Source organism: Harpia harpyja, chromosome 1 (assembly GCF_026419915.1).
Source record: "Harpia harpyja isolate bHarHar1 chromosome 1, bHarHar1 primary haplotype, whole genome shotgun sequence".
Lineage (NCBI taxonomy): Eukaryota > Metazoa > Chordata > Aves > Accipitriformes > Accipitridae > Harpia > Harpia harpyja.
In genome coordinates, this window is record NC_068940.1 from 16,010,865 (window position 1) to 16,025,705 (window position 14,841).

The window sequence follows — 14,841 nt, forward strand, 5'->3', positions numbered from 1 at the left end:
TTTGTCATTCAATGCTAATAAAAAACCTAACACTAATAGAAGTACCCTTTAAAAATGTTCTCGGCTTTTCTTTGTCTTAAATTTATGTATAATCTGAAACCCACCTTAGTGTACTAGAGACCCTTTAAAATCTTGAATGTGATTAGTTAAGGGTTTTATAACAAGTATTATGGTGTGGCAGAAATGGTAAGTCTTCATTATGAGAAAGAAGTGGACAATATTATTGACTTAATTTTTGTCAGGCTTGTACCCACTGTAATTATACAGTGTGGCTTGTTCTGATGCACGTAGCTGGCTCCTGACTACCTACTGTGGTTCATGCTATGCTGTGGCTGCTGGTGGAGTCACGGTTAGTTTGGGAGGGGGGAAGTGGAGGGGGGCAGAGGCAGTTTAGGCTCTGAAGCGGTGTAACTTTTTCACATGGTGCTCTGCTCAGCTGACTTGGGTCAGTGCAGGTTCATGACTGTTTTCTGTGCTGCTGTCACTGTATTAATAGTCCAAGGCACATAGTTTCTGATTGTTCCTTAATTCCTATATTCATGTTATTCCATGCTACTTCACCTGTCCTGGATTAAGAAATGCTAATAGTGGGTATTGGTGTATAAATATCTGTATCAGTGGAGCAATTAGGTGAGTTACTTTCTGGATCTCATAACAATGTTAATGGAGTTTAAGACTTAATAAAACTTTTCCCACAAGATCTCTGGGCTGTATGCATTAACATTAGCTAACCAGCATAAATTAAATCAAACAAAAAATAAAACTAAATAAATTAATAAACCAAAGCAGCATCTATATTAGGAAGCTAAGGGTGGGTGTGCTTTAAATAGTGATGTAGGGTGGAAAAGTTCATTATAGTCTGCTAATTTTCAAAGGAAGTGATTTTCTGAGTTTGCAGGTGAAAAGATGTTTTTTCTAACTGCTATGCTCTCCCTGAATGTGCACTTGTGCCAGCTTGCATTTTGCAATGCATATGAATAATACAAATCAAATTAGGCTGTCAATTACACTTGAATAGCTGTTGTCTTAAAGTTGTACCCTGCTGTCATTTGGAGCTGCGCAGGTATGTGAGGGTGGTACTACCTTTCTTTTGCTTCAAAACACCTAATGGCATTTCTTCTTTCAAACTATAATGATATGTTTAATATATATGTCATTACTGATGACTTTTTCCTTGGAACCAGCACCGTTATTTTAAAGACTTATTTCGCCCATCTAAATTTCATACTGTGAATGGATAGCACTTGATTGGCTGGTGTGAAACACTCATTCCATTTATCATCTCTTCAGTTACACATCAGTGATTGTTTCAGAAGCGTGAAACTTGAGGCTGACTGAAACTGAGGTCACTCTGCTATTATAACTCGAACAACTCTCAGCTATGCTGGTGAGATTATGTATAAGTAACAATGACAATTTGCTGAAATCTAAATTCTGCTTTGCCTACATTTTTTTTCCTCCTTGGAGTTTTATCTCAAATATTTAACAACATATCGTTTAACTCTGGTGGGCAAGGTGGTCCCTGGATTTCTGCCTCTTTAGGAAGTAAAAGACACTAACGTGTACTCTCTCTCTACTGTGTAGTCAGCAGGTCCCAATCATCACGAGGGCCACTTGTGGCTTCCTCTGCCCCAAAAAAGATGGGGATAAAATGGAGAATGGCTAGCTAATGTTTGGGCTACTAGTGCTGGCACCCTGAAATTGCTTGTTCTCTTAAAAAGCACTAATGATAACTCAATTGGTGAGGAGATGTGAAATTCTGACTCGTTTTTATTTGAATGGATCAGAAGCAAAATGCTTAAATCATGAGTGGAAGAAAAAAAGTATGATACTTGATAGTTCCCATCATGTCTGCTTGTGGTACAAGGTGATCCTAGCCCTTTCTTGGGACAGAGAAAATTGAGTATAGACTAGATTGGGTAGGGTTTTTATCTGCAGGTGGGTTAAAAGTCAGTAATTTTAATCTGTGATAATAGCTTGGGAGTGGCTTGGAGATCCAGATGGGTATGGAGTTGATTGAGTTTTTTCTGGGTTTTGGGGTGGTTTGTTTTGGCAGTTTTTTTGGTTGGGTTTTTTTTTTTGAAGCCTTCAGAATAGTTAAGGGACTGAGTGTAATTTAGTGGGATGTGGCTCAATGATTCTCACATAAATAACCTTTACCTAGATCATAATTTGAGTCTGTGCTAACGAAAAATTAGGGAGCAAAATACTGGGAGTCTAGGTTAACAGGAAAAAAAAAAAAAGGTCTTTTTACTGCATTTCTGATTTTTTAAGTATTTTGTGAAGAACAGTTTTATAAGATTGAACTTTTTTTTAGGGTAAAATAATTAAAATTCCAGGAACTCAAACAGTCTTAGAGATGAGTCCCAGTAATGGTCTAACCACAATTTATTATGACCACAGGGTAGGATATGCTCAAGATATTCAGTTGATGTCTTCTGACTTAAATGAACACATAGGTGCAGATGGCAAATGTTTCTTTTTTTGTTTTTCTTTTCTCATTTTGAACACAATAGTTCATTCTTCCTTGCCCCTTTCTGCTGGAAGAAGTCCAGACCAAGCCCTCAGACTTGTCCCTTCTGTGCAGAGGGTGGGCCGGAGTCCAGAACTGAATGATGTTAAACTTTGAAGCTCTGCAGACAGTGCCATGACCTGATGTTGATTTCAATACAGATAGCTCTGCTCTAGCTAGCAGTACAATGGTTGAGTGATTTATTTTAAATATGCGTAGAGTCTTGTGCATGAGCTTGCTCAACTGATATAAACCTGGCATATATATGTTTATCCTGCCTTTGTATGTTTATTTTACATCTAAAAACTGGCATAAGTATTTAAACTCTCACATCAGCACAAATCAGCGTGCATAGCTTTAATCAACCAATTTAAGTTGTCCTGGATTTATGTATGAAGGAGCTTTGTGAAAGGAGAAAGTTTCTTTGGTCTCTTTCTCCCTGTATATCCATGCAGTTAGCAACAGTTTATCAGTTCTATTAAAGGATCGTGCTTCCATGGAGGGCTCTGTCTTGGGGGAACAAACGGTCCCCAACAACTTATGTTAAACATCTAAGGAGTCCATATTTTGCTCAGACATCAGTCAATCATGTATTTGCTAGGCCTTCTAGGTAGTCTTTTTTTCTTCTTTGCTTTCTCCCATCCCAGGAGGGAGATGATACTAAAAGATTTCACATAGTTGTAACCAAACTTCTCTTGTAATATTTCAATTAGTATTACATTATAATTACCTTTACAGTTTACTGTGAATGTTTTAATGGGAAACTTATTGCTGATCTTACTAAATTGCATACGAGTTGTAGCCAGGGCATTATTTGTTGTTAGTTGCCAGAAAACCATAGAAAAGTTGCCAGAATCATAGAAGAAGAAGGCTGGAAGAAGGCTGTAGTGCTTACTGAGTCCAACTCCCTGCATGAAGGAGGTCCTGTTAGAGCAGGCTGCTCAGGTCTTGCCCAGTCAAGTTTTGAGCACCTTCAAGGGCAGAAATTCAACAACCTCTTGAGGACCTGTTCCAATATCTGGCTACAGTTGTGGTTTAAAAACTAATTTTTGAAAGTCTCTTTATCTTACTGGAATTTCCCACATTTCAAGTTGTGAGTTTTTCCTTGTCCCATCACCAAGGCCCTCTGAGCAGTCTGGCTCAATCTTCTTTTCACTCTTGCAGTAGATAGTTGTAGACAGCAGTGAGATCTCTCCTTAGCTGCTTTTTCTTGAGACTGTAGAAACTGAGTTCTCTCAGCCTCTTTGTTGTTTACTCCTGTCCCTGAAACTTCTTGGTGGCATTCATATACAAGAGAGGTAATATTACTGAATACAGCAAATGAAAGGGAAACAAATAAATTTAGACAGAAAGATACAGTTAATGTATAATGGTGGCTTGGAAACTAGTGTTAAGTAGTGGTAGGTCTCAAGTGTTGTGAATACTGAGTACCAAAAAGAAGAGGCCTTTAGCAGGCTACAAGGAGATACAAGGATAGTGCTGGGCAAATAGTTCAGCAACCTCCAGAACAAGGTGAAGTGGTTTTTGCCTCTACTGTTTGGTGTCCTGCTTACCAGCTCACCACCTTTATCAGCCTAAGATAACTCTTTGTGGTGAATTTCCTTTTTTTTTTTTTTCATTAAACCATTTTAAAAAATGTTCCATGGGATAAAGTTTGCTATTTGCTCTGGGAAAAGATGCCACATCTTAGGTTACGCTCGTCTTCCTTTTGTTGTCTCATTCTTAACTAGCCAGAGGTTGGGCAAGCTCTTGTGGCTGCTGCTGCTCTGGGTTACAAGGTGGCTGGGGCTGGGGGAGTGGGATGGTTTTGGTACATCATGGGGAACTCATCTGGTGGGAGAGGAGAAGCTCAGGCCTTGCCTTCCTCACAATGGTTTCTTTCACTTAATCAGTCCGTGATAAAAATACCTGCCTCCTAATATTGATCTACAAGTTAGGGTTTGATTTTGGGAGTTTCCTGTTTGTCTGTTTTGATGTGTTGTTTCCTTTTATTTAATTAAAAATAAGAAAACAGAATTATACTGTATCCTGCAAATTACTGGTGTGCTCTGGAAGGCTTCTTCAGCCTGTGGTCAAATATGTGCAGGTGGATGTACCTGTGTGGGAAATGGAAATCTCCATAAAAATAATTATATTGCTATTGAATGTGATTGGATTTTGTTCTTGTATCTTTATTTAAAATATCTCTGGACTTTATCCAAAGAAAATCATGACCAAGAGCTGAAGTCGAGAGTGTGCAAATACTAGTCCATGCGGCTTGTGTATATTCAGGGAGGAAAAAAAGGTGGAACTGCGTACTGCCATGGTTTCCTGACATGGCTTACTATGATACTCTTGATGCCAGTTTGGTCTTCGTCTGGGTACAGTGACTTTCATTTACACAAGGTGTGAGCTTTAGTTTTTAAGAGCTCTGCTGCTGTCGCAGGTGTCTGGTAGACTGATATGTCCTTTGGTGGCAGAAATGGTTCACTGGCTCTGCCAGCATTTTCCCTGGACTCTTGTGTGAAATTCGAAGACATTTTCCTTTATATTAGTGTACTGAAAGGTTCTCTGGATGGTCTTTGAACTAAAACCCTACTCGACTTTGTTTCCTTGGGCAGTGCAGTTACTAAGGAGATCATGTTGGAATAGCTGTCTGCCTGCATTTTGCATTGCTGTAATATTGCTGGTCTAACACAGAATAGCCATGTCAAGACTCATTCAGTCTGAGGGGAAAATCCCCCTGGCATCTGCCTCAGGGATGCTTAAGTAGGACATGTGCAAGGCAGATGTATGTTCTGTAGTTCATGTATTTGCAAAACATATCTTGTTTTGTTCTGTTTTAATTTAGTTTCTGCAAACAAGTTGTAGCTTAGTATCTCAGTCCTGCAGAACCTGCTTCCAAAGCATGAGTATTTGAGACCTTTTCTTCCAGCTTGAAATCGATAAATCAATGGAAATGTAAAGCTGTAAGTGGTGCTCAGGAATGGTTCATTGTTGTGATTATACAGGAGGCAAAGAAGGGATGTGCTGTGGTTTTACCTCAGCCAGCAACTAAGCACCATGCAGCCTCTCACTCACTTCCCCCCCACCCAGTGGGATAGGGGAGAGAATTGGAGGGGGGGGGGGGAAGTAAAACTCATGGGTTGAAATAAGGGCAGTTTCATAGAATAGAAAAGAAGAAACTAATAATGATAATAATAACAATAAAATTACAATAATAATAATAATAAAAGAATTGGAATATATAAAACAAGTGATGTACAATGCAATTGCTCACCACTCACCGACCAACGGCCAGTTAGGTCCCAAGCAGCGATCTGCCCCCCAGGCCAACTGCCCCCAGTTTATATACTGGACATGATGTCACATGGTCTGGAATACCACTTTGGCCAGTTTGGGTCAGCTGCCCTGGCTGTGTCCCCTCCCAACTTCTTGTGCCCCTCCAGCCTTCTTGCTGGCTGGGTGTGAGGAGCTGAAAAATTCTTGACCTAGTATAAACACTACTTAGCAATAACTGAAAACATCAGTGTGTTATCAACATTCTTCTCATACTGAATCCAAGACATACCACTATACCAGCTACTAGAAAGACAATTAACTCTATCCCAGCCAAAACCAGGACAGGATGATATGCAGTTATCTGGTATTTCTGCCTAAAGAAACTCAAACCCAAACCAAACCAAAAAACCAAAACACACAAAAAAACCCAACAAAAAAGACCCCTCAACTTGAAGAGTGTTGCCTTAGATAATCTGAAACTTTGGACTGACTATACTGATGGTAGTTATCCTCCAAGAAGTAAATTGGGAAGTAATTAATTTTTCTTTTGTAACTCTAATAACTACTAGTATTTTGACATGAAAACAGCTGCATTTTAGTTTTAGTAGGCTGCCTATCATCTTTTTCCATTGTACTCAGATTAATATCTTAATGGCTTATTCCATACAGAGCTTCTTTAATTCTTCCAGAAGTAATCAAACATTGTTCTCTGCACTGAATGAAGAGAAGGTGGTTCTGTTCCTGCATTTGCTAGGCATAGACACAAATGGACATGCTCATCGGCCAAACTCAAGGTAAGTGAGAGATTAAGCATATCTTTCCTATTAGTTTTAAAGGCATACAGTAACTTTAACAGTGCTATTTATCAAGCCTCAAACAAGACTTGTAGTCTTGAGGGTTTCTACAATAAGTTATATATGTCACCGTGATTACTTACATTCTGAGGTTTTTTGTTTTGAAGGTGTCCTCTGTAGAAGTGACAGATTTTTGCTATATACAGTGTGCCTGGTTATACTCCTGTACTCAAGTCTGATTTTTAGCAGATTGTCTTCATTATAGTCAACACAAAATCTAGAGGATATGTAGGAAATTGCAGTTTTAAATATAAAATGGAAACAGTTCTCAGATTCCCCATGACTGAAATGGTATGGTTGAATTTATAGGCAACAGTAAGCTCAGGAATAACGGCTGCAAATTCCAGCATTATGTCTTAGCTTTCCTTAGGACACTTGAACAAAGAGAAGAGTTTAGACTAACAGTACTCATCACCAATTCATCTTGTAGTGTGTTATTTGAGAACTTGCTTTTCATCACATGCTTTGAATGTAGGATATTATGTCTTGATCCTTGCATACTTTCAAAATCCTTGCTCTGATTTCCTACATCATTCCAAAGTTCATACTTGCTGTATGTCTCATGTTTTTTGTTATGATTTTGGGGAGATAGAGTTTTAAAACTGACTTTAGCAACAGCAGCAAATAGAAAATTAGTTGGCTGAAAGTTAATTGTTGTCACTTTTTCCAAAAACATACAAATTTTTGGTTTAGCCTCTATTTCACAAAAGTCTGGGACCTGTGCTGATCTGTGAATCATCTCAAAACAGTCCCTGTATGGTGAGATCTTTCTTTGCTATTTAGTTACTGGCTTAAAGTAATTTTTGAAATTTACAATTCAGTTCTGGAGTTTTCCAGAATTCCTTAGTTTTGGCATTCTCCCTAACTTGCCAGATAGTTGTGGGTGATTAAATTATAGTCTTCAATCAAGGACAGGTCAGATTTGAAATATAAACAAACATCCATTTGAGACTGTGGTTTCAGGAACCTTCAAACTGTGCTGTGATAATTTAGTATCTCACATAAGACTTAGAAGAGGAGAGATTTTACATCTAGGATGCCTTTTGTTAGCTTGAGGTTCTGTAGAGGATAAAGCTGTCTATAATCAAAGGACTGGGCATTATGACCATGGATAACTTGCTTTATACCAAGTGTGAGAGCCACCTTGAATCTAACAACATTTTTTCTTATTTTTCTAGGGAGTACAAGGAGAATATTAAAATAGTTGACGAGGGTGTAAAAGAAATTGCTTCAATGATTGACAGTTTCTATGGAAATGATGGAAAAACTGCATTTATTTTAACTTCTGACCATGGAATGACAGATTGGGGTGAGTCTTTTTAAATGTTGAGTCAGGTGAGTTTATGGGTGTGCAATTTTAGGTTTATCTGGAGTGCAATTAGAGCTCTGTCCCATTAGAAGCTTTGGAGCCCCTGCTTTGATTTGATATCCTGAGTGTTGCTTGTATATGAAACCCGTGCATATTAGGAAATGGTTAATTGGCTGCAGGGGCCCTCATCAGCCCTGGGACAGCTGAGTTGCATATCTGAACAGAAAAAAAAAATTAATAGGGTGAAGCTTAACTCCCTTAGTGGCTGCTAGTAGGGATAAAAAGACCTGAATACCATCTCTGTCAGAGCCCACCTGGAGAAAACTAGCCCAAGCAGGAGGAGATTGTGTTATTTGGCTGCCAACAGCAAAGTTGGTCTTGTTCCAGCCCATGTGGGAGATATAGTTTTCACTTTGGTGCTCTGAAGCACCTGGAAAAGGTGGCAAATCTGTCCAGGACCTGGTGAAAAACTGGGGAAGGGGATCTTTTTGCTTTTTTTTGGCCTTTTAGGTGCAGCAGAAAGGATGGGACTGCTGTGTGATCTTTCTAGAGGAGGCTGGTGCTGGAGACTAGGTGGAGCAACTGAGAGTACAAAAAGGATAGTGAGCCAGGTGGCCGGCCAGGCTGGTACCCACAGAGGGCACTTGTGAAGGGCATGACCACAGTGGCCAAATGACTTGAGGTGGTTTTGGCATAACTAGATTAAGGGCAGATGAGAAGAGTTTACGGTGGTGAACTCATTTAGACAAATTTTTTTTCCATCTTTTTTCAAGAATTTTAAGAACACTCCTGTCCTTGTGTGCAGCCAATGAAAGTGATAAGTCTCTCCAATGCTATGTGTGTTTGTAACTCTTAACTGTGATACTTTTGAACCAAGGATGCTTCAGGCATGGTCTTGGCAAAATTCAGCATCTTACTCTGTGTGTGAAATCATAAACTTTTTAAATGGAAGGGATGCAGACTTTTTCTGTCATCAGAGATGAAAAAAATTCATGTATCTATTCAAAATCAGCCTAATTACCATCTGCTCATTTGCAAAATAGTCTGAATATTATTTACTGTTGAGCTGACTGCCACTTGCAATAAAATTTTAATTCTGGCAAATTTTTTTTTGTCTGTTTCAAGTAATCATTTCATAATGTTTTGGAAGGGAGGCATGTATATATTTCCTTATATATGCATGATATATGATCATAGTGACCTCAGGAGGTCCAACCATCTACTCAATGCAGGATCAGCTTTGGGGTCAGACACAGTTTCTTGGGCTGTATCCAGCAGGGCCTTTAAAACCTCAGAGGATGGAGCCTACGCAACCCATTTTGGCAGCCTGCTCCGCTGCTTGCCTGCCCTCATGGAGGGGGAAAATGTTTTCTTCATCTGCAATTTGAACCTCCTTTGTTTCAACTTATGCCTGTTATCTCTCGTCTTCCCACTACGCACCACAGTGAGACCCTGGCTCCATCCTCTCTCAAACCCCCTCGCAGTGGGGTACAGGGAGGATGCTCTGTTACATCCTCCCCAAAGCCATTTCTTCTCCAGGCTGAACAAGTCCCAGTCCCTCAGCCTCTCCTCACAGGACAACTGCTCCTCCAACCAATTTGGGGGCCCCCCACTGAGCTCATTCGAGATGGTTGATGTCTCTCCTGTACTGGAGGGGCCCAAAACTGGGTCCAATGTCTGGAGGTTGTCTCACAGGTACTGAGTAGAGGAGGATAATCCCTTCCCTGGACTGTGCTTCTGTTAACACAGCCTGGGATGCTGTTGGCCTTCCTCGCTGCCAGAGTGTGCTGCTGGGATGTTCTTATTATGTACTAGGTGCTTTGAAGGGGGAATAAAAGGTGATAGGAATAACTCTTCAGGCTTTGAGGACCACTGGTCTGTCATAGTTTTCTGTCATCTCTTTCTGTCTTGAAGATAAAGCTCGATCTTCTGCCAGAAGTGGTAATAACTTTAAAGTTGACTTTAGTGAGTCCAAGAGCGAACCCAGAGATGATGCTTAGGCCCATAGCCAGCAGTCTGAAGGCTAGTTCAGTAGCTTTTTATTTGAGCTTGTAGTATCAGCAACTGCTGCAGTCTTTCAGTTGTTATTTGCAGAATGGGATGTGCACCATTTTTAAAATAAATTAAAAATTAAAAGGGCAGGGGGGACCTATTAGGGAAGAGAACATGTTCTGAACTTGACATGATCAAAGAAACTGTGTTTGTTGGCAGACCAACACTTGCTTTCTCAGTCTGACCATGGTTTTGCTTTAAGCTGATCTCAGATGGAACTGCTGACCACCAACATAGGTGGTCCCACACCCACCCTCACCTTGGCCACTTGTTCCTGCTACCATCCTGGCACAAGTACTACTGTGTGGTATGCTGGACCAGAGAACAGAAAACTAAACAAAAGCACCCTTTCCCTCCTTTTCCCCTGAGGGGTGGAACAGGGAACTGACCCAGCTGGAAATATATCCCCCCCCCCCCCCCCCCCCCCCCGCTGCCCCTTATAATTCAGATCAGGCTGAAACCTGGTTCTTATAACAGGGGGAGGGTGGGTACAGCTGCCTCTCTCAGCTGTATCTGCCTTAAAGTATTCATGGAGGCAGAGTCTCAGTAAAAACACTGATGGAGCTGGTGGCTCAGCTAAAATGAAAGCTCACCAAAAATTGCACTTTCCTCGGGCAATAGAAAGAAATAACTGAGGAGATGGAGGAAGTGCTCTCTCCATTTGCTCTTTTCCCAAGCTCTGCAAAAAGCAGCAGTTGTGCTGCTTTTGAGCCCAGAGAGTGCCTTCCAAGGGATTTCTGAACATCAGAAACCTTATTCCCAGACCTGTGTGTTCTTAAGCTTAGGGCTGTTTAAAGAAAGCAAAGCTGGCTCTTCAGCTCTGCCATAGTGATTGTTGTACAGCCACAATGCTAGTCCCAATTTCATACCCAATTCTGGTTTGGTTTTGTTTTTTAAAAAAAAAAAACAAACCAAACTGTCCTTAAAACAATGTGTTATTCTCTGTCCTTCGTAGTTATTAAAATATATATGTATACACACACACACACAGAGGGAAGAGTGTGTGTCTATGCAAATACAAGGAAAATGTATAATCTTGTAGACCATGCAGTGACCAGTGTAGAGTTTGTATAACAATGTCATTCCCTTTGAGATTGGGTTATCTCAGTGCTATGGTACCTCACCCACTGAGTTCAATGACCAGTGTTTCTTTCAAGCTTGTCTGGCTTCTGCTTCAGTGCAGCTGCTGTTGAGATGTCATAGTTTTAAAGCATCCTCCTTTTGGCGGCAGATACATTAATCGGGAGGGAATTAATTTCCCCGGGGAAGGAAGTCATGTTTCATCAATTTTTAAGGAGTGTGCTACCAGGCTTTAAAACCTTAAAAATGAACTTGTATCACTGGGGAAAGAATGACATTTGCAATGCATATTGTCTCCTGGTTTTGAAATGGAAGTTTAATCCTTATTTGGGGACCAGAGATCAGTTCTATATGATTTTTGGGGGGCACATGCCTAATTTTACTCAAATCAGTCATCCCTCATTTCCATGGGATGCTTAGGATAGGCACATGCATGTGGTTTGAGCAGGTAACTACTTTACACCTTGAGGCTTTCAAATACTTTGGCTTTAGTTTCTGTATGTTAACAGTTTGGGGTTTTTAATATACAAAGTTATATCTTTATAGGTTTGACTTAAGAGGTACTGATTTCCCAACTTGAATTTAGCCTTTATTGTTATTGGCATAAAAATAAGCTATGAAGGTGGAATAGGTTGTCTGTAACAGGATTTTAGTATGTATGCTGTAACAAGAACTTAGTACATGTGTGCATAGATATAGGTTTTGTTTGTTTTTATACCATGTGTCTTAAAGTTTACACTTTTTTTGTGTGTTTGGTGTACCTTAGGATCCCATGGAGCTGGTCATCCCTCAGAAACTTTAACACCACTGATTGTTTGGGGTGCTGGGGTGAATTATCCACAGAAAGTCACATCCCAGTTCTTTGAAGACAATTTTTTGAAAGGTAGGTAAAATATGAAACTTAAGTGCAAGATTTTGGTGGAAAGGGAGGTGTTTAACCGTTACACCTGTCTATCTTCACTGACTTCTGTTCCATTACAATAAATATGACTTGCTTTGTGTGGCATGGAAAGAAAAGGTGACAGAGTATGCCTATGGAGGATATAGCAAAATTGGGTAAATAACATCAGAGTCGGTTTTCTTTTCTAATCATGGAATTGAAGACTTTCTCTCTTTGGGTACAGGAGGCTATTCACACTCCTAAAACTTATTTCCAGAGGAGACTTAATTCTTAGGAAGACTCCCAGAGCTTAAAAGCTATTTGTACAGAAACATGATAAGTTGACATGTCCTAAGACTCTTTTCTAGCTTCACAGTATAACCCTGGGAACTTTGCAGGGCTGTCTTGTCTCGCTTGCATCCTTGTGGCTGTTGTGGAAGTGTAAACAGTCTTTCTTAATGAAAACCTGTGACTCTTTACTGTTATTTTTCCCCTTTGTAATTTATTTAAGAGTAAACTTTTTTTTTTTAAATAATTTTTAATATTTCAAATATATAATGTAATAAATACTGGTTTACTGAAATATCGATGGATTTCTAGAATCATGTGTGATTAAACTATGCAAGCTCTTCCTCCTTCATGTGCCCAATTCTTATAGCCTGCTCTGTTTCTTAAAATGCCTTGAATTTCTCAGGTTGTTACTTGTGATCAATGAGGTAATGACTTTCTATTTTATTGGATTGTTTGTCAAGCTACATTAGAGAAAACAGGTGAAAATAACTTCAGCCCTGAGATTTTAACCCCACCCTGCACTTGAGAAGGTATTTGGTAACAAATTAAACAAACAGGACTTCTCAGATATAGACCATGCTAACATTTCTCTCTTTGTGATTAACTGTTGCTATAAAACTATAACTTCTCTGATAAAGTTGAAAATGAGTTGTAGAGTAAAAAATAGAAAACAGAGTAAAACCAACTGATTTTGGTGTCTGTGATGGCTGATCTGCTCGACTTCTAAGGATACTTGAAGTCTCTAAGGGTTGATCTGTAATAGTTGATTTTTACAATTGTCAGTTTTCTTGATTCTCTCCAGCCTTAGTACAAACCTCAGCGTTTGACTTCAAGTAATGATGAAAATGGTGTGAGAGCATTTCAAAAAAGATGAGGAGTGACCTGGCTTCCAGGTACACAATAGGGAAAGCTTTTTGGCTATCATCTGTTGGGAAGTGTGTATTTTCTTAAAGGAGGGAATGTGTCTGCTTCCTGCTGTGCCTGCTTCATATTTTCCTTCTGATGGTTTAAAAAAAACCCCAAACCAACAGGCAGACAAAAAAAACAAACACCCCAAAGCAAACATCAGAAACTCCTCCCTTCATTCTGGACTTGCTCTGCAGCTTTCCAGCTGTCGAGCATGTTATTGGTCTGTTAAAGACACTATCTTTACAGGTTCTTAATTGCAAGGGATACTCTTTATTGGAGATTTGAGTTTCTCTGAGTATCTTGGGAGTTTGAATCTCTATTTGAGTAATAAGTATCTCCTTAAAAAGTGACTATTCTCTCTATGGTAGTACGTTATAGCTTCTAGTAGGCTATGTAGCTTAAAAGTAAAGAAAAAATTGTTGTTGAAATGGAACTTGGCACTTTCACAGCTCAATACAGTTCAGCTACTCCATTAAGTTGCAATCCCAGATATTTTCACAAAGCTAACATATGAAAGAAAAGATGCTTAAAAGAGGTCACTTGAAAAGGTCTTTGAATTTGCCTTTCCTCCTCCATACAAATGCAGCTGAAACTGTGCAGGAGAGGAGAGCATTTTCAAGACTTTTTTGTCACTGATGTATGTGGGTCTCTGACTTACACTTGTGATTGCCTGCACCAATGTTCAAGTTCTTGCATCTATTGACAATCCTTTTTAATTTCTCCGAGTTAAGAGTTCATGGAAACAGCAGAATATTTCTAATGCTGACAAACTTCTTATGCTCTGTTCAGTGCAAGCAGGCTGTAGGCAGCTTAGTGCATTGTCTCTCTTCTCATCATTGCCATCAAGGGTCGATACCCCCAAAGGCGGTGCCGACAGGCAGGACTTAGTCTGTCGAATTTGTCATGGAAAGATTAATGTGCTCCTTGGATGGCTGGAAGGGCACAGTGTCTGCACTGTGATGACAGCCTTCTCCTCATCAGTCCCTTCACCTGTGCTCTGCCTTCCCTTAGGCCTCGCCATGCAATCATCTTGGAAAGATTTGTGATGGCAGCCCTGCATCCTGTGAGTAATGTGTAGTATTACCTATTTGGCCGTTGACTTGACCCTTCTTCAGAAAGAAAAAGAATACAGAGCTGCTCTCTGGCTCCTCGGCACAGGCCCTGCTGGGTGGCCTTGGGGTGCAAGTCCAGAGAAAGTTGTAAGTGAAGGCACAGTCTTCTGCAGCAGAAGGATGTGGGGTGGTTGTTTTCATTGATACACATCCCTGTTTTGGAGGGGGCTCAGCCCGCTTTGCCACAACTGAGGGAGCTCAGTGTACCCCTCACTGTTTTTACTTCTGAGGTTTTACGTGAGATTTCCTTTGGTTCATATAGCCTCATCCCCAGCCTCTTCTTGAACTGGTGCTTCCCTGCTGTTTCCCCTGGACTGTTTGCATCTGACTGCCCAGTGAGCTGCAGTAAAAGCAGGGCAGGATAAAGAAAGAAAACCCTATCAAGTGGGTGGAAAACTGCTGAGCACTGTACAGGAAACCTAGAGAGTCAGCTGGAATCGTAAACCAACATGGGCAGCACGTACACCTAAGGCACCTCACTCCCGGGAGTACAGCCTGGACTGGCCGGTCTGCAGGTGTGTCCCAGTCCTCGGGAGCTCCTGGTCCAAGGCAGATGTCTTCAGCTCTGCCTTTTGGGAATA

The 14,841-nt window shown here is 40.3% G+C and overlaps 1 protein-coding gene across 1 annotated transcript in view; it reads left to right on the forward strand.

The window, feature by feature from the left end:
- The window catches only part of PIGN (phosphatidylinositol glycan anchor biosynthesis class N), a 112,534-nt gene that overhangs the window by 27,198 nt on the left and 70,495 nt on the right, over positions 1-14,841 (forward strand). Inside the window, exons 6-8 of the mRNA XM_052780809.1 lie at positions 6,443-6,567; positions 7,806-7,936; positions 11,835-11,951. Of these exons, the coding sequence (XP_052636769.1) occupies positions 6,443-6,567; positions 7,806-7,936; positions 11,835-11,951 (373 nt within the window). The remainder of the gene's footprint in view (positions 1-6,442; positions 6,568-7,805; positions 7,937-11,834; positions 11,952-14,841) is intronic.